This window comes from Melozone crissalis, unplaced genomic scaffold (genome assembly GCF_028551555.1).
Source record: "Melozone crissalis strain CALT ecotype California unplaced genomic scaffold, PUWL_Pcris_2 ptg000023l_1, whole genome shotgun sequence".
In the NCBI taxonomy this organism is placed as follows: domain Eukaryota; kingdom Metazoa; phylum Chordata; class Aves; order Passeriformes; family Passerellidae; genus Melozone; species Melozone crissalis.
This window is the reverse complement of record NW_026535801.1, coordinates 34284559-34304779: the sequence shown is the minus strand read 5'-3', so window position 1 is coordinate 34304779 and position 20221 is coordinate 34284559. Positions and strand designations below refer to the sequence as shown.

Genomic DNA, 20221 nt, shown 5'->3' with positions numbered 1-20221 from the left:
TTGCTAGACAAAATCCTCTGTAAAGTTATTGCAGCAACAGTTTCAGATCAGCTGAGAAATGGGTGTGAGGGTCATGCATTATGTGAAACTGCTGTGTGTTTAAACAGAAGTTAAAGTATTTTCTTCTATTACATCTGTCCTGCTGCAAGACTTGGTTAACATTTCTCTTCACAGTTAACGGTAACCTGGAAATGAGTGGAGGCTTCTCAGCATTGAGGTCATGGGGCTGAAACAGTTGAAGTTTCTCCTTAATTGCCTCCAATAGCTCCTCCTTTTTCATCTTTTGAACCTTACAGAGTTTGCTCATTCAGACTTTAGATGTGTCAGAGAAAAGTCTCTTGCACCCTCCTTGGTAATTTCCTCCAGTCCTATTTGAAGTCATTATACTTCAGCTGCTGTTACCAATAATGACCATTATAATATTCTTTTTATTAAGTAACAATGAGTGTGCTTTCTGTAACTTAAGTCTGATCTGTATCTCATGAAAAGGATTTTGTAACACATTGTAGTGTCTCCCCAGCGCTGTGCAGAGATTACTGTTACACACATACATGCATAAATTTGATTCAATTAAGGTAGGAGGTGTGAAACAGAGAAAAAGGCTCTGTTGCAAGCTTTATAAACAGCCTCTTCTTTTTATATAATGCCCTGCCATGCAAAGTAGTTCAGGTAGCAGAAGCAGTGTAATTGCATGGAACAGCTTTCATTTGAGCTAATTAACTCTTCCTGAGACCCAGAGTATTGGCCCCAGTAGAACAATGCAGGAGCAGCCTGAGCAAGCTTTAGCAGATCTTTGCAGGGTTGACATAACTTCACTTTTAGGGAAACAGTTTTCCTCTTGGCTCCTCTTGCTGTGGCACAATATAGGTTTTTTCCATTCCAGTGATGGTTGTCTTTTTACTCTTTTTCTCAAATATTTTGCCCTTTGGAGTGACCTCAGGGTAACTATTCAAAATTTTACCCATTTAGAAGAGTAAAAATAGGTATTAGTTCATTGTAAAAAAGAACTTTGCTAGTATTAGGCTAAACCTGTATTTTTCACAAAGACATTGAATAGAAATAAGAGATGAGAATTGCTTCTCCTTTTTGAGCAAGTGATTTGCCTCACTGGTGACATCTGCCAGGCAGGAATATTTCCCAATTGCAGGCCAATCTGACAGAGCAGTAATGTGATCAGTTCTAGGTATATCTGACATTGCATAGTATTTCATACATTGATTTATTTTTGTTCTTTTCCCTGCATTTTCCCTTTAGGCCAATTGATTAATCACTGATCCTGCTCTTGAACAGGAGCTTGGAATAAGATAAAGGCAACATTTCCTCATCTTTGATACTAATGTTATTTTATTTGGCTATCAAATTCAGACAAGTGAAGGTGGGTGCAGTTCCAGTGGCTGCACTTGAGCTGTGTTTAATTATGTGTGATGTGAATTTGGCTCATTCTGCAGATCAGGGCTGCTGCTGCTGCTGTGCTGTTCACATCTGAGCTTCTTACTGGGGCACCCATGAACCCCATCACCTTTGATTTGAGGTGTGTGCCATATGAGACTGCCATTTTTAGCCAAAACTTGTTTTTCTAAAGACTTTTGGTTTGCCACATCCTTTAAAAGTTGTGATCTAAGGCATTTCTTGGACCTCCTAGAATGTACTTTGCCAACAAATGCAAGTACAAAGAACAAAATTTGAGACAAATTTTATATGCTGAAGAGCAAGGTTAAGTTAATAATTGAGGAAGAGTTTAATATAACACAGTGACACTTAATAATAGATAATTACAATGGAATTTGATTCCATATAGCTAGCTTGAATGTATATATTGCTGTACAGGTTTTTATTTTCTGTTTTCGTAATGTACAAAGCTATAAAAATATCCAAGTAGAAAAACTGTGCTCTGGCACATCTCCCTTGTGTGCAGGAAAAAGTTCCCAACAGGTTTCTCTTTTATTTTGATATTTTGGGGTACATTTTTGTCCTGGCAGTCGAATTCCTTAGGGCTTCCCTATTAATATTGGAAGATATCCTGTTATAATTGTGTGTGCCTTGGGAGTGGTGTTTGCTGTGTACATTTTGGGGAGTCACTCAGCAGCAGCAGCTGCAGTTCCTGTTCCCATTTGCTTTAAGAGAAACCCATCCATTGGATCCAAGGCCACACCATGATGTGAGCTGTAGCCTGGTCAGTGTGAGGATCAGAAAAATCATGGAGATGAGGACACCCACAGCTCATCCAAGCCAGAAAGCCAGTGTGGATGGACCTGATGTCAGCCAGCTCATTAGGAGACATTTCCTATAACTAGTTAGGATCACAATGTGATGCTGTCACATCACGCAGTTTCCAAGGGGACTTTATCCCATCTTCTCTAAGTGAGCATAGTCTGCATAGGGCAGAAGAAAAACCCAAACCAATAAATAATAAAAACCGATAAAAACCCTGCACTCTGCTGAATCTTTTAAAAGACGGAATTTGAGACCTGAGCTCTTGTTCTTTCTGGCCAAATACAGCTACTCTTCAAATCCACTTTAAAAGATTAAAAATGAAATGAATCAGAACCTTCAATTTAACAAATGTCAGTGCAGAAACCACGTGTTGCTGTGTGGGGCAAGGAGCATTGCCCAGTTCTTGCTGTGTGCCTGTAAGAGCAAAAGAGAAAAACGTTCAGAGCTCTCAGGAGAAACAGGGTGATGTTTGCAAGTAGAGTTTCATTTCAGCTAGCAAGAAATGAGCAGTAATTTTGTGATTCAGCTATTAGGAGCTGGCTAGTGGCTACAAAACAATTGCTGCACGTTTTGTGGCATTTGATGCTCTCCACAGCACAGCACCAATGCCTGTCCTGCTGCACTTGGCTTCACAGCTCCTTAGCTGGGAGGGACAGGAATAACTGGAGCCATCAAGAGAAGTTCATTCTGAAATACCTGGGGAGGTTGACTTATGGGTGACTTCTGATGGAGAGAGTGGAATTGCAGGAACATTGCCTTCAGGAATAACTCAGTGCTCCCATGTAGTTAAAACAGAAAAACTTGTTATAAATTTATGTGGGGAGCTGTGAAACTGGTGACGTTAATAGCTTATTGTGGTGGAGAGCTTTTAACTTGAAGTTTTTAAAGGAACAAAGTAAAATGATTCAGCACAGGAGGAGGAAAGGAATATATTTTATTATGTTTAAAAATACTTTGTGGCAGTATCAATTACATCATCACATAATTTTTAAATCTATTGCATAGTACAACAAAGAAAAGCCATTATTTTTCTCGGAATTCAAATTAAAAGAAGCTCAAGGGATGTTTTTTTAAAGTGGTAAACCAGTTGTGTATTTTATTTTATTTTTTCCATTTCAGAAAAACTCATACATATTTCTTTGGAAAAAGGAAAAAAAATTAAAAAGATTTTCCCACTCGCATAGCAGAGAACTGGTTTGAGTTTCCCATCACCCAACCAGTGAATGTGGCATTCAAGCAAATGGAAGCAGTGTTTTCCAGACTGTCAGTTTAAATAATTTTATTTCATAATTTCATGATGTTTGAACTAAATGAAGGAACTTAGGATAAATAATTAGGAAAAAATATTTCGTGATAAATATTCAGCATCCGCTTTCTCTGAAGTCAGAGCAAAACATCTGTTGTTTTACCTTCCAGTGAGATAATAATTCAAAATAATTGAGTGTGGGATACATTTGTGTTGTAGGTTATGCATTAAATGAGGGGACAAAAAGCAGGGAGGCAGTAAAGTCTGAATATTTTGTTTCTATCATCAGCTCCCATGAGCAAACTCAATTGTAATTTCCTTGGGGGAGTGGAATGGGTGAGAGGGGAGGAGGTTGGTGTTGCTGTCCCTTGAAGATGGTGCCAAATTGAGCTCCAGATTTTTACTGTTTACTGTAATTTAATAGCAGCCCTTCAGTTCAGGTGCACTGAGCAGCCTGGAAGCACCAGTTCAGGCATTAAAGCAATTTTTTTCGCACTGACCTGTGAAATTATATTTTATTTTCAGTCCAATGTTATTAGAAAAAAAAACATAGAAAAGCTACTTTAGAGGAGAAGAGCTGCTCTTGATAGATAGAATTTCTAGAAATTAAAAAAAAAATCCTGAATATACTTTATGTAATCCTTGTCTTCCTGATACTTAATTTCAAGATTTTCTATCTGTGAAGGCAGTTTGTCCCCTGGTCTTTTTTTTTTTCATATCCACTTTCCAGTGCCAATAATGAGCAGTAGTATTTCCATATTTTCCCTGAATGTCTCAGAGACAAGAGGAGGAAAAGAAGAAGTGTTTCTGCTGGGATGAAGTGGCCCAAACATTAATTTTCATACACAGATCTGAAATGCCCTATTCTGTTCAACCTCCCCATTAGATGAACCTTGAAGCTCTGTGTGCTATTCAGGTGTGGATAATGAAATCACAGCAAGTACAAAACTGTCACAGTGTCAGTGAGCTCATGGTCAAAATTGCCCAGCTTTGAAGGATAACTCATTTACAGTACATTCTGAAGTGCTCTCTCTTATTGCTTGAAAAACTGCCCTAAAATACATTAATTTTCTTCACGATCTGAAAGGTTTTTTTAAAAAATGAAAAATGAAAACTATCTTTTGAATAGTTTTTTAAAAGTATATAATTTATATCTGCTGTATAATTTCAGAAGGATTCAAACCCAAAATTTACCTCTTGGTTTCAGTATCAGTCCTAAATTAGAGAAGTCTTCTTCAAAATGTTTCCTGGCAAAGCAAAGCAAATATTTTCTTTGAAAATGATTGCACCAACAGTTTTTTATTGAGCTTCAGCACTGGATTAACAGATAGTCAATAGTTTTCAACTAATCTGTACTAATTTCAAATAATTTCTATTCCAAAGAGTTAGAAATTTTCTTGACAAGAAGAACTGAAACAAATGCAACTGACCAAATCTGATATGATTGGCTCCTATAAGATTTTTTAATGCAAAGATATTTAGGTATGTATCACATACAAGTTGATATTAAACACAAAATGCCATTTTGGGTTAATCAAGTCCTCACCACTTCCCTTTATCTGCCTGTGTTAATTGTAAGAATTTTAGTTTGACTTAGAATTTCAGGATCTCAGAGCTTTTCTCATGGACCAGGGATTTTTATTTCTTTGATAGAAGAAATAACTGCCCGTGAATATTACATGGGGAAGCACAGTAAGTCTGTCAGAGTGAAATGCACTCAGTTCTTAAGGGGAGCAATTCCATAAGGAACAAATCACTTAAAACAAGAAGGGAAAAGAAGGAAATGGGAATCTCGGTGGGGCTTTTGGGTCTCCACGCTTGTACTTCTATGCTTTATCAAGTGCACATGTGTTATATAGACCATGTCTTTAGGAAATACAGTTGTATGCTGGCTATCTCTGCTTCTTCAGATCTCTTTTACTCCTTATGCTCAAAAAATGTTTTATATGGGATCATTTGGAAGAATTTTTTTGGGGGAAAAAAAGGCATCCTTCATAATTTTAACCCATTTGCACAAAGGCCTGTATTGACAGTGCTTTGCCAGTGGAAATGTTGAGAGTTTATTATTATCTCTCTAAATACTGGTAGAATTTGCTGTTTTCTACCATTTGCATGCAGGTAAACATACAACTCTATTATTGATATATCTGTTAGCAGTAGCCTAGGTGATTATTTGCCTGAAGATAAGCCTGTGCTTATAATGCAGTCTGTTTTGCTAGAACTATTCCCAACCTTCCTAAAATGTCAACTCCAAACATTTCTGGGGTGTCAGAAGGGAAAATGTTGAAAGTTTTAAAGGCTTGTCATTCTTAGTTACTTTAGAGTTAACCAAAAGGATAAAAAGACAAATATTGCCATTCTTGAACCAGTTAAAAATGTTCAGCTCCAGATTCTGGGAAAAGAAAGAAAAAAAAAAAAAAAAAAATTATTTCACAGAGGAATTCCCAGGAATACAGGAATATGAGTTTTGCTTTAGTCATTTTTAGAGCACATTCTCACCAGCAGTGTATGAATTTCATTTAGTTCTGGTTTGTTGGATTTGGGATTTGAATCCTGAAGTTTGTACATTTTTCCAATATAAGTAAATTTGGAGGAATAAATTCCAGTTGTACTCCTCTCTCCAAAGGAAGGCTTCCTCATTTAGGCTGGACACCCATTGTTTCATCTGGTGAGAGCTGGGAAATGCTCAGCAGACAGGAAAAGCTTTCTGTGGTTATGAGCCCCATCCAGGACTGTGGGTGGGAGTCTCTCCCTGCAAACTGCTAAAAATCTGAATAAATGAGCAAGTTCTGTGTTCTGATCTTTGACAGCGTGAAATCAACACAAATTTAAAAACTGTTACATAATTTCTGCTGTAAGTTCATGTTTAAATACATGAATCTGCTCATCAATAATTGGTGAGGCATCATAGGAAGCTGCACAGACCTTGGGCTGCTTTTTGCTCACAACATTTAAACCCAAGGGGTTTTTGTAACCTTAAGTGGTTCTTTTCCTGATGTTGAATAGATAAATTTTGATTTCTAGCATACATTAGAAGGTTGTACTGCTTTCTGTGAGTCTACAAACCCATGGGCAGCACAGCTATAGCAGAGCATGTCCTGGGAGATACACTGCTTTTGAGATGTAATATAGTCTTGTAACAGTAAAAAATTTTAAAAAACCATTGTTGAAGTTGTGAATTGCAACACCCCACCAGTGCTGCCCAATAAGGGCCTTTTTATAGACAGAATTATAATTGGCACTTGTATTGTTCTGTGTTTTATTATTTAACATCACATATGTATTACTTCCATGCCATGTTTTAAGTGAATGGGAATTAAGCACTGGCTGAATATTTGAGATAAAATATGTCAAATGTTTTAAGTGGGGTTAAATATAACAGGCCATTAAAAAATAAAGCAGAAAGTGATGCTGCTGAGAAGGCTAAGTGTTTTGAAGCAAGGGTGAGAAGCTTAGCTGTCAACATATCACTGATTTGTTCTTTTTGGTGTTTTGCTTTTTTTCTCCCATCTGCATGATCCAGAAGAAATAGTTAAGGCTGGGACATTTAAATAAAAAAGCACTTTATTTAAGTATTTTTCCACTAAATTCACTGATTATTTCATCAGTAAGTAACACTGCCCAGTGTCAGCGTCCTGAGGATGCAGGGCCAGGGAGCAGAGCTGTTCAGCAGTGAGATGCTCCATGGCTGCCCAGGCTTTGATCTCTTGTGGAAAAAGTGTAAAGGACAAGGTGGAAACATCCAAATGTTGACAGGTGGCCTTGAGGTGCAGTTCTCATCTTACTCCCAGCAAAGAGTAAAATGAGCTGTCTTTACTAATATAAAAGGCACTGGAAGCTGGCCAGTGGAAATGCTGTTATAGTGCTAGAATTAAATTAAAGCTTTTGTTGCTACAATTACATTGATTTAAAAGCAAAAATGTAATTTTCAGCTCTTCTGACCAGCAGAAGTATGGTGTTAAACTTTTCTCTGACAATTTGTTGGATTAGTCTTTCAAAGGACAAATCCTCTGCATAGCAGGGACAGAAAAATGCAAAAAGTTCTGTGACCAAAGACACAGAGGTGGTTCATGAGGTAAACTCTTCCTAGAACAGCAGCTTACCAAAAATGCTCCAAGGACCTAAGGAAAAAATCAACAGCATCACTTCTTACTTTGCCAACAACAGGATTTGACCCCTCATGTGCCGTAGGAAGCTGTGACCACAGAAGTATCCAAAATCAGAGGCTGAAAGCAGGAAAAAATTGCTGAGTACATTTGAAGTGCTTGGACAGCTCTTAATACACTGCAGTGGGCATGACAAATGAATGTCTGTGTAAATCAATAAAGCTTTCTATAAATGGACAAATGGTTCAGTGTGAATAACAAAGGAGTGCACATGGTAACTGTGGGGTAGCATTCTGCCAGGGATTTTAAAGTTCACTGTCATAACTTTGTTCCCCTTGACCTTTATTGATGATACCTTCAGAGCATGCTGAGCTGCTAACTAGATGTGCAACCTTTAGACCTTCATCTCCTGCCCATGACTGGGTGATCTTTAAAGGTCCTGTCTGATCCAAACCAGCCTGTGGTTCTATGATCTCCTCTACCCTTAGTGCAAAATCCATATCACTTCCTGATTTCTGCTTTCTTCCCCCTCCCATCCTTTTGTTTTGTCTCAACTCTGAGACAAAGGTTGGGTAAGGAAAACTGTCTTGTGCATAAATCTCTTTTAGTCATGCTTCTCTTTTATTCGTGCATTCTAGTAGAAAATTCAATTAATTTTAATAGTTAATTAATATTTTTAATTAATTTCATTGTCATTGTAAAAGTGCAGAGGATTGTCTGTTGAAGCATCAGGTGTGTAGCCTTTTATTAACTTTGAAACTGTGCAAACAGCTGCCCCACAGGAGAAAATATCTGTGGGAGAGAGAGGATTTAGCTGGCTTTTATCATTACCAGGGCTTTTGGTATGTTTTTTGTCCTGAGGAAGGAATTCAAATCAATTGACAAAGTCTCTGATAATGACTGTATGTTAGCAATGGCACCAATTCAAGGCAGCCTGTTTTCTTAAAGTAGTGTGAAGTTTTACCTTTCAAACTCCACCTCACAATTCAGAACCATGGTGTCTCTAATTCAGGGAATTGAAGGTGGCTTAGCATTATCTAAGTAATCTTTAAATTTTCCAGTGTTGGGAGAGACTCTAGTGCAAAATACTTTCAAAATCAGAATGGGGAGGGACATCAATTTTGACATTTTAGGATCCTTGAGTCTGTAATGACCCAAAAGCAGCAGGTACTGATACTGATGTTGCATTTAGAGGTAAGTTGTGCCACGGTTAATTTTGGCTGACTGAATGCTACTGTGCTTTGTGAGCTGTCCCCCAAAAACCAATGTGTGTGCCTGAGGTGCTGGTGGCAGGCACTGAGTGCTCCATCTTTGCTGGGCTGCATCACTTTTCGTGTTAGCAAGGCTGAGGGACAGAGAATGATTGTTCATTTCTATGTGTGACATAAAACATACATAAATTCCTAGAGGACAGCCATGTCTGAACTAGGAATCACTGCAGAAATCAGAGGCTATCTCAGAGTGCTGCTCTCAGGACTCTCAGCTGCTTTTTCTCTGCAAGTTCAGCTTTCCCTGCACAGTCGCTACCAGTTCAGGGGTGGGATTAGAGCTGGGGTCAGAGCTGTCCCTGCCCCAGGTGCCTGCAAGGGTGCAAAAGATTCCCAGCTGTGAGAATAGAGAGAGATCCTTCCTGCATCTTTGCCTTCTCCAAGTGTGGCCTGAAAATAAAAATGGAAATTTAATAGCAGTTTCCTTCAAGGAGATGTACTCTGCTTAACGGGCAAAGGATGCCCAGAGCATACAACACGAGAGGAAGGCAAAAATTGAGCTGCCTTACAATAACATCAAAACCCAGTGATTTCTGTTAAATAAATGAAGGTTTGGATTAGGAGGCAGGGCTTTGAGACTGTAAGTGCTGTTACAAATTTTCCAAATGAACACTTTCGGGGGAATGAGGATTATTATCAAGTATTTGGTTGCACTGTAGAGTGATTTAATATATCAAATACTGGTTTTCTCACATTGTGGAAACTGGCACAGATTGTAAAGCAAACTCAGTCAAGTGTTCCCTTCTAGTCTAGTCCTTATTACAAAAATGCCAAGTAAATAAGCATGATTTGCTTGGCAATCAAGAAGTACAAAAGTCAAGCTAACATTGACTGCCTTACATCCTTTCACTGCAATTTTAAAACCAGTGGTGTGAGAGCAGGTTTTATTATACAGATGTTTCCACTGTGGATTGATAAGAGCTGAAATGTAGCATTTATTTATAATGCTGTCAGGTTTAGATTTCCTAATTTTGGTAGCCTGTTTGTAATGGAATAGCTTGCTGAAATCAGAGGTTCAGTGCACAGATCCAGGAAGATTTAACATTGCATTTTACAGCATTCCAAAGCACGGAGTAAGAGAAGTATGGGGAGCTCTCTGTATATTTAATACAGTACAAGGGTGTGCTGTAGTTCTTTTACAGATTTCTTTGTGTAAGCAGTCTGCCCAAACTATTTTAGGATAAAATCATACAATGTATTTTTATATTAATAAAAATGAAAATTAGAAATAAAATCCATAAAAATATCAATATGTGTGAGGGGAAGTCTGTGCAGACTGATTGCTTCAAAACAGTAAGAATTTCTTTTGGGTGGCAATTTAGGGGGATATTAATAGAGAAAATGTCTGAAAATCTTCAACTCAGGAATATTTTTATGTAACAAACATCTCTTTATTTTATCAATCAATCTGCAAGAATATGTCTTTAAAAGCAAACTATGTCCTCTTCAGTCTGGAGGACTATTTACCCTCCAGCTTCTGATTTTTTACTGCTGCTTTTTCAGTGAAAAAGCTTCTTCTACTTTGCTCCTTCTGCATCTGCCACTTTTTGCTGCTTCATCTCACAGTGCTCTCTGCAGGATCACCCATAGACTTTTTATAGCCTTATGTTGAACCCATCCATAGGTGACATTGTGAAAATATGATGCAGAGCATTTTACCACCTTTGCTGGCTTTAATTGTACCCTGGAGATAAAGCACAGATTCTCTACACTTGCTTATTTAGACTTTTAAATAAGTAAACTCTATATGCCCTTGTTTCTTACCACACTTACACTCTTCAATCTCTTTCAAGATGCTGGCTAATAGTGTACATTTGCTTTTGCTTCCTAGCCTTACTTTTATGATTCAGCTGAATTTGAAATTTTTATTAATGAATCAATTTAATAGACTTTGGGATTCTTATTTTGTTGATTCATTGACTTTTTTAACAAAGAAGAGGCAACTGTGCATCTTTCACAGTCTTTCCATACAGCACATTACATTCATTTTTCTCTAAAACTGCAAATGTTAACTGTATTTATCACTGTTGTTTTGTGTAACCACAATTCCACTGAAGCAGCACTTGTTTAAGTTTTATAGAAGAAGGTTAAAGTAATGCAAGTACTGTAAATTGCATAATAGTTGTAATTATGGGAAGGTATTGATTTTGGTGCTATGGTTATGTGATGGGAAGTTATGCATGGGAGGCAGAGAGATTTCTAGAGCCAGTTTTCACTCATAGATTTTTATATATTTTGTTTTAGTTTCTCAGTCTTTAGGAGAAGACTAGTAGAAACTTGCTCTGATGAAACTGCATCACACTTTAGAGATTTTCCTCTTCCCATACTGTAAGAATTCTTAAAGTCAAATAGATCTATGGAGAAAAATACTTTAGTTTACTGTGATTTACTTACCAGATTGTGCTATTTTTAAGTTTTCACTATGCAAAGAGCATAATGAAAACTGAAGACAGATGAAAGGCCCTATTGCACAGTAATTTTTATCATATTACAAGTTACATATGTGGGAGAAAAAAAGTCTGACTTCAAGACTACATTTAGATGTAGCAAAATACCTCTCACTCCTGAAATAATTAAATTTTTTTGTGAGTAAAGGCTATTAAATTCATCAGGGTCAGTTAAAGGATGCAATAATTCACCAATTAGCTGTAGAATGACCTGTGCATGTGGGGTTCCCCACTGCAGAGCCAGGCTTGAGAGGGGCTGCCACAGCTCAAGGTTTACATGATGTTGGCTTTTGTTCCCCTGTGATAGTGGCTGCCTCTGTTTGTGTCCAAGTGGTTCTTAAGTAAAAAGTTCCCTCTAAACTGCAGAGAGAGAGGGAGAGAAGAAGATATGTCAATATCTTTTATGGTGTTTCATTACCAACTCTATTGCACCTGACAAGGTGAGATGGTGGACATACATCGAATATCCGCTATGATATTGTTCTAAATTGTAATGTAGGGTGTGAATAATCTCATAAATGAATGTCACTTCTGGTTTTACTCAAAGCACCAACCTCCAGCACAAAAATTGCACAGTGCAATTTATTCTGGATCTTGAAGACGTATGGTAGGTAAGCCCCCTGAGGATTTTTATGAATTGTCATGTGGTGAGAGATATCCTTTGCTAAATTTACATATTTACTTATTTATTCCCTTTTACTGTAGGCAGAGAATTCAGCACTGGCTCTGGAAAATGAAAATCAGAGAGAACAGTATGAAAGATGTCTCGATGAGGTAAGGTGGATAAAAAGGTTGTTCTTACCTGCTACTATAATTAAATTAATACAAATTAATCTCTGCCTCTCTTAGAAGGTTTGACATTGTTCTGCAATTTTTGTATTACCTCATTCTAATTAATTCCAAGAACATGTGTCTGGCAGTCAAAGGTGTTGTTCTCCACGACCTCTGCTGTAAATCCTGTTTGACCACAGCTCTTCACTGAAAAGTTGATATCCCTGTGACCAATACATGGAACTGGCTTGCTTTCAGGAGGAAGAGGAGGTTATAATTTGCCTGTTAGGTGCTGAGCACTCCTTTGCTGTCAAGTGGAACACCTGTGCATCAGGAATCCCTCAGCATTCCCGTGTGATACATTCCATAATCCCTCAGCTGAGTTTCTCAGCTCCCCCTTAGGGTTGCATACACAGCTTTTAATTTTAATGCTGTTTTTTTTTCTAGCTGCTGGCTTGATCAGAGCTTCCAGTTACATCTGGAATATAATTCACCCCTCCCTTACTGTCAGCACTGCAGCAATGCCTTCATTCCAGCAGTGCCTACTGTCTCCTGTTGCATGGAGCTTCCTCCACACAAGAACTGATGCTTCCTTGCTCCTCTCAGTAAGGCTCTCCAGCGTGCCTCAGAGTTTAAAGCAGTTTGAAAGCTCTTAGTGGCTCCAAGAGTTGCTTGGTAGAAATCATTTCCCCATTCCATAATAAGGATGTGTCATGGCATAAGTAATTTACTGCCATGCAAACAAAACAAGAGCTCCAGCTGTACCTTGGAGAGAAGAGTGCGTGAGCAAGCAAACCACCCAGGGCACATGGCAACTCCAGTCATCACTGCAGCTCTTTTAATTTTTAATTGGCATTTGCTGAAGTGCTAGAAGCCTGAACAATACAAGTCTGGTACAAGAAACCTCCAGTTTAGTGCAGATTTTCATCAGCAAATCCTCCCTTTTGCCACTGTGGCAGATTTTTGTCAGGGAATTTGCAGATAACTTCCCCCTGGGTATGCTCTGCCCTTTCTGGGGTCCAGCAGAGCCTTTGTCTGCCGTGGCCTGAGTCACCTCAGTGCACACTCAAACCATGCAAGGATGTCTTGGTGATAAGGATGAAATTACCATATAATTGCTAACTTCATTTTAAATTACAGAGCCTGACTTAAAATTATTTTCTGATTGTCTAGGACAAAATCTGCTTACATAATTAGTTTTGGAAATGAGTGAAGCACGGTAACTGTGCATTTCAGCAAAACACTCCATGCAGATTATAAGGACAGAAAACATGCTTTTATCCTGTTTGAAGTAGGATGGTGGATTTCTGACCCAGAGTTGTTTTTCACACACTGTTTCAATTTGAAGATCATATAATTAAATCAAACTATGCTCTCAACTTTATTATCTTCAACATTATGTTGAATGTTTTCAGTTCTTCTGTATTATCACAGCTGTCTCCATCTTCTCTCACTGTGTCAGCTTTTCCAGGAGAAAGTGCTTCTCACCACCTGTGGGTTGGGGCTTCTCTGTTTTGTTTTTTGTTCATCTCATTCTTTTTTTATGTGTGTTTCACAATGTTTGGCATTGTGTGCAATGCTGTAGCCAGCATTGTTTCAGCTGACACAAGCTTGGGCCTAATGCCCTCTGGTCACTGGGGTGAAGAAGTTGTTGCCCATGACTGAGGCAAGAAAACCTCATTTAACAGTTGCAGATTTTGCAGGAGTCCCAGGTCAGTGTTCACCTGGGCACATTCCTTTGGAGCTGCAGAAGAAATCACACATTGTCACCCTCTTTCTTTAGAGTAACAGTAAAGGGAATAGGAGATGAGATAGAAATGTAATTAGTTAATACCAAAATTCCTTTCCAGACAGGATTGTTATTGGAGATCTTAAACAAATAAAATATTTTCCATAAAGATTGTTTTAAAAAATTAAAAATATTAGAAAATATTTCCACTGTAAAATTTCTTAAGGGCTTTAAGTCTGATGATTGCTCTGTTCATACCTCATCTTAGACCAGCCCCTCTTCTTGAAAGTGAGAATTTCTTCAGCCCTTCCCTAGTGTGGCTCTCAGAACCTGTTCATGATTTTAGGAGCAGATGTATTTCAGGAGCAGCCTGTGTGTCTGTGTGTGTGCTGCAGCCCCCCTTTGCCTCAGGGGCACCTGGCAGGTTTGGAGAGAGGAGCAGAGCTGTTCTGGGAGCTCAGGGCTGTGATCACACCCAGCCTGAGACACCTGGGACTGCCACGGAAACATCTGAGCACCTTCTACCACCAGGGTTTTAATTTTTTAAATTTTGCCTCTGTTGTCAAATTAGTTGTGAGTGCAATGAACTTCTCACAAGGCGTGCTTCCCTCCCAAGCCCCCACCTGGCCACCCTGGCTGTTCCATGTCTGAGACCCCCTGAGGAACTGAAGGAACATAATTTGATAACAATTGAGAGAGCTCTGCCATCTCTCCTCATCACTCATCACTCAGAGTGCAGCCCCTCTGCCCTGGGCAAGGCAGACCCTGCTCAGGGCACTCCAGCCCCATTTAACCTGGCACCCTGGCAGTGGCACCTGCCTGCTCCCCCAGGTCACAGCCAGTGACACCTGCAATGCTCAGTGCTCTCTGCTCATGTGTTGGTGGCCATTAAGCTGAATATGAAGTAGAAATAACCACTGTGATTTTTCTGTCTGTATAGCAAAGATATACCACAGCTGAGTTTTTAAAGCTATGCTTACCATTATTTCCCCTCATTTTTCTTTTTTTTTACATCAGTTATTTTACATATTTCTCATTCATATAATGCCCTACATTTAATATTGTACGAATGCCTGCAACTGTGACATAAAAATGCGTGCTCTGTAATCATTTTCATGGTAAAATTCAATGAAACTCAAATGTTCAGAGAGATTAAATCTGAAAAGCATATGGGTCAAGCTGAGCTGGGTCCTTTATGAATTTTAACAATTATTCACTGATTTTAAAATAATTGTTCATCTCTGAAGTGTAAATGTAAAAAACTTGGAATGGTATTTGGAAAAAAGTGTCATTGAAATGTTCCAGTACTTGATAAATAAGAAAAGAGCTTATTTAAATTCAGACATACTCCATAAATGTATCTTTCTGTTGCTGAAAAATTTAATGCAAAACCCAGGATTGTCTTCCTGTACCTTTGGGCTTTGAGGTTAACATGCTTAATCTCAGTTTCCTATTGTGGAATTCAGCTGTCAGTTTACTGGTAGGTGGCAGTGTCATAGTTATTCACATCACTGTGCCAACTGAGATTTCTGTCAAAGCTTTACCATATCCACATGCAGGAAATTATGCAACTTGGGGTAGTTGATATTTTTGCTGATGTTTTAAGAATTAAATAATCAAAAATGCAGAGTTATCTTTTAAAAAGGCATTCTGTTTTTAAGATTTGAATAAAAGATAAATCTTTTATTTTAGTACACTTGGAATGTCTTTGTGCATATGGGATTATACATTAAAGGCAGCTGTGTAAAGTCTCAGTACTTGTAAAAGGCATAACAGATGTTGCATTAGGGTCTCTTTTCTTTGATTCATTATTTTTATGCCTTTTCTATTAAGATCACTTTATGACATATATTTGTAAACATAATTGCCTAAGGAAAAAGTGAAGCTGGATCTTTTATCTCTTTTATTGCAATCCCAAAAAGAAATCATCACCTAAAGATCCTGGCTATAAGGTTCAGAGGAGAGGCAGGTAGTGTGAGAGGAAGGAGTGTCACCTTCTGCAGAACAGCAGACCCAGGAACTAGCCAGCTCTGTTCTGCTCCTTGCTTCACCTTGATTAACTGCAGTTATCACAGGTCACGTACTTCTACAGCCTGATTTTTGCTGGGATTGGGCCAGTGTTATGTCTCATTCAAGTGAGAACTTCACATTTCCACATTTTCTGCATCTCAGAAGTCAATTCCTCTGCCTCCAATGATCTCAGTTGCCACAGTTTTTGGTAGTTGTGACTATCAGTTTTGTGGAACTGGTTCATGTTGTTCATTCACATCCTTGGTGTCTCCTGATACCTGTAAGTTAAAATGAAGTAGACTGGTGAGTTCAGCAGCTTATTTCCATATGCTGTAGGAGTAGAATGGCAACCTCATTTGAAATGCAAACATTTGGCTATGATTCCACTTATTGAGTGCTAAATTAATTTTAGTAACTGCAGAACATTTCACTGAAGGCTTCCCACCTCTGTTCCTGCTGAATACCAAAAATACAGACCTGAAAATCTTGAATGGTAACAACAACAGTTTGCCGAGTTGCTAGATAATAGAAAAAAAATAGCCACATTTTTCTAAAGAACCTGGTTACATATCTTTGTTATTGAGTTCCATGGGAGCTATGGATCACTGGCAGGTACTTCCATTTAGATACCTATCTTCACTCAAAAGCTGGAAAGTTTGTCATAAATGCATCAGCAGGTTCAGTTTTTTTCCCATTTGGAATATTATGCCATTTACACTCCTCTGTACAATATGTAAAGCTGTAGGAGTAATTTTGTAGGCTATGCTGTTGTGAGTGACTAGTGCACACTTCAAAGAACCTTTTAGTTCTTCCTTGGTAAAGTAACTCTGTGTCAGAAAGTAAAGGAATAATGTATTCTCTATGGTTTGTTCAATTTTCAGGTAGAGCAAACAGCCCTTAAAGTACCTGCCAGGAGGAGCAGTGTCAGTGGAGAGCCTGAGAGCCTGCAGGGCAAGGCACATGGGCTTTCAAACCCCAGCTTGTTTACTTCTGTTGGTTATTATTGTTCTAATATTAGTCTGTGTCTTCTGTTAAATCATCTAGAGAGCTATTCTTTTGGAGCGTTATTCCACAGCCTGCTTGAAGTTTGGGGGAAAAAAAATTGATACCAGGCAGTTTTATGAGTATGAACCAAATGTAGCTTTTGTATCTAGCAAAAGTAAATTATTTACAGAAGTGAATTAGCTGCTGCAGCTCTTTGCTCCCCACTGAGTTTGCATCAGTGTTGGTGGAGGTTTTATTTAATTTGCCAAGAGTAACAGGAATCAATGCAGATTATTTAGTGATACCTGCATAAATTTTAACTGTAATTTCTGTAAACCAAAACTAAATCAAAATTCCCTTTTTTCTAAGAGAGGCATCTCTACTTGATCTGCCTAAATGCAGGAGCAAAATGATAAGTCAGCACATTGTGTGATAACATCTGCATATTTGGTGTTGAACCTTGAAGTTAGCACCAACAGAAAATCTTACCTCAGTCTTTCTTTCTCTCCCTCCTTCTTCCTCCTCACTTTCCCTGTCCTTGCTGGTAAAGATAAATTAGAAAGGATGTATAAAATAAATAACTTCATAAATTCCCAGTTGAATATATAGTTCTGCTAATCAATGGTGTGTAATCTCATTCAAGTCAATTGTGCTATGTGGGGTGAATGCCTTCCAACCACATCTCGATGACAGTAGGTACTTTAATTCTCTGTGCCACTTTATGGTTCCTGCTTGTCATGACAGATGTACCATTTTGTCAATATTTAATCAAGAAACAATTAAACTTCATGAAAACATTCAAGCCTCCATCCTTGACTAGTAAAAATCTGCTCCAATGAATGCAGTCAATCCATGCTGATGCACACCAGCCACATCTAGAACTGCGAGAGTTTCATCTACTGCAAAGAAGAGATGACAGAAGTTAACCAAATGCCCCTCATGTCACACTGCAATTGATACAGTGCACATTTGCTTATAATGAGGACTAGCACAGAAGTAGTTGATGTGAATTTCATGTATTCTTACCGGTGGTGGTTGTAGATGGGAGGTAGAGTGTAAAGCTTCTGGCAATTATGAAACCCATACAGTGAATGTTTATAACAATCTTTTAACTCACTCTGGTCTGATCTGTCCTTAACCCTTTGGGCCTCACATTGGGTGCCAAAAAAGGACTGTCATGGTTTTAAGGCCAGATGGAGATGAAGAACCACACAGCTGCTTGCTCAAATCCAATAGAATGGGGAGAAAAATCAGCATAAAACTTGTGTGTTGAGATAGGAATGGTTTCCTTCCTGGCAACTCCCCCAGTTTATGTCACATGATGTTCTGTGGTGTGGATTTCCCTTTGGCCACTTTGGGTCACCTGTCCCAGCAATGCTCCCTCCCAGTTTCCTTTGTGAGCATCCTCACTGGCAGACCATGAGACAAGATTAAAAAATGGTCCTTGACTTAGGATGAACACAGCTTAGCCAAAAACCAAAACATCAGTATGTTATCAACACCATTTTTATTCTGAATCCAAAGCACAGCACTGTAACAGCTACTGAGAGGAAATTAACCCTGCCCTAGCTGAAACCAGGACAGGCCACAAAAGAAGGTTGTTTTGCATACACAAACATGATAACATACGTAAAATTGTTTACTTTTTCTCTTTTAGGTGGCTAATCAGGTCGTTCAGGCTCTACTCACTCAAAAGGTAAGTTGTGATTTGGGTATTTTCAGTGTAACGTAAAGCTTGCAGATATTCATTGCTTATTTGAAAGATATGTATATATTGTCAAATAGTATACATTTTTAAACTACATTCACACATTCAGTAAGCAGGGGAAGTACTGCACAGGAAAAACACTTGTAGGATAATTGCAAACCTGGCACAATGAAAAGATTCACTGTGGCTTCTACAGAGATCTGTTCTGCATGAAGTCATGTCTGAAATTCCAATTTTCTGAAGTGGTCTTTGAGTTAAACATGATTCCGTGATTTCATTCTGTCAGGGAGAGAAAGAGGGAAAGACAAACAAAATATAAAGTTCTCTAACAATAAGCTGTGAGCATTTCAATATTCATGGAATGATTCTTTGTGAGGTCTAGACCACTTGATGGATGTGGCATTATTAAAATGCTTTGGATCATTAAGTTGTAAAAAGATGATTCGGAAAGAGACATAAATGCAGTCTTTTAAAGCAGATAGTGCAAAGGAGAATATAAACTGTCTTGTCTACACTTAATGACAGGACAAGTAATAATGTTCTTAAAATGCAGCACAAAACACAAAGTTAAAATAATCAAAAAAACTCTTGCCACATGCACAAAAGTGTTCTAGATGCAAATAGTTTTTGAGCACCAGCTACAAAGCCTCACTTTATGGGCATCATTCTGCCCAGCAGGGCATCATTCAGAATTCCCTGCAAAGGGAAGAGTGCGGGCAGAGGGGACAGGCTGGGTTGAAAGTATCATTGCTCATCCCATGATTTTTACATGTACAACAAAGGTTTTTACCCTGGAAGGGGGATACTGCCTTTCAGCAGCTGGAAGGTGCAGCTCAGAGGTGATTTGTGCAAGCCACAACATCCAGGGAAGTTGGCCCTGCTGCTGTCTGTGCTCTGTGTCTCTGTTTACACGTAGGAGTAGGGTCTGTGCATCATCTGAGGACTGCAGGGCTGTTCCTGTGACACCTGCTAGAAATATAACTTGAGGTATTTTCTAAAAAAATCCCAAATATGTGTTTCAGTACAGTTTAAATGGAAATGGAGGTATTTTTTCATGTTAATATACACAAAAACCTCATACACATTTTGGACTATAAAACCGTATGTGGTGAAATACTCACCAGAGGGTTAATCTCAATATATTAATCTCTAGTTTGGGAATATTTTGATGGTTTCCCAAATAGAGAGAGGAGCTTGCTGATTTCCTTTGCAAAGGTGTCAGACATTTTGATGACTACATATTTCCTCAGTAATTAATCCTTCCAAACCCATAGGAACCAAGGAGTTCCTAAGGATACAATAAAAACAGATCCAAATACATTTAATAAAGTTATTTACTTAGGGTTGATGGGATTTAACAGCTGCTTACCTATTACTAAGTAATAACAGCTAATTTAATATCCATAGAAAGAGGAAAGAGGGTACTTTTCTAAATGCTAATGAATATTAAATGTATAGTGCTCCTGACACCGTTCATACAAGTCCTTTTATAAGAAAAGACAGGAACACAATGGTGTACAATAAAGAGGAAATTGCACTCCTCACACCAGTCCCCATAGGGTAGATATCAGAACCCAAATAGTGGCTGGTAAGCAGATAAATCTGCCATCATGCAGCTGAGCAGTGAGGCAGAGTCAGTCATGCCACGGAGAGATAACACCCGTCAGGAGCAGAGCAAGACATGGAGAAAAGCTGAGAGCTTTCACAAAAGGGAGAAGAGTGGTTTTGTACAGTAGCA

At 38.5% G+C, this 20221-nt stretch overlaps 1 protein-coding gene across 1 annotated transcript in view; it reads left to right on the top strand.

The window, feature by feature from the left end:
• NCKAP5 (NCK associated protein 5) overlaps nt 1-20221 on the top strand; it is a 369194-nt gene that overhangs the window by 264167 nt on the left and 84806 nt on the right. Inside the window, exons 8-9 of the mRNA XM_054278273.1 lie at nt 11987-12055; nt 18433-18471. Coding sequence (XP_054134248.1) covers nt 11987-12055; nt 18433-18471 — 108 coding nt within the window. The remainder of the gene's footprint in view (nt 1-11986; nt 12056-18432; nt 18472-20221) is intronic.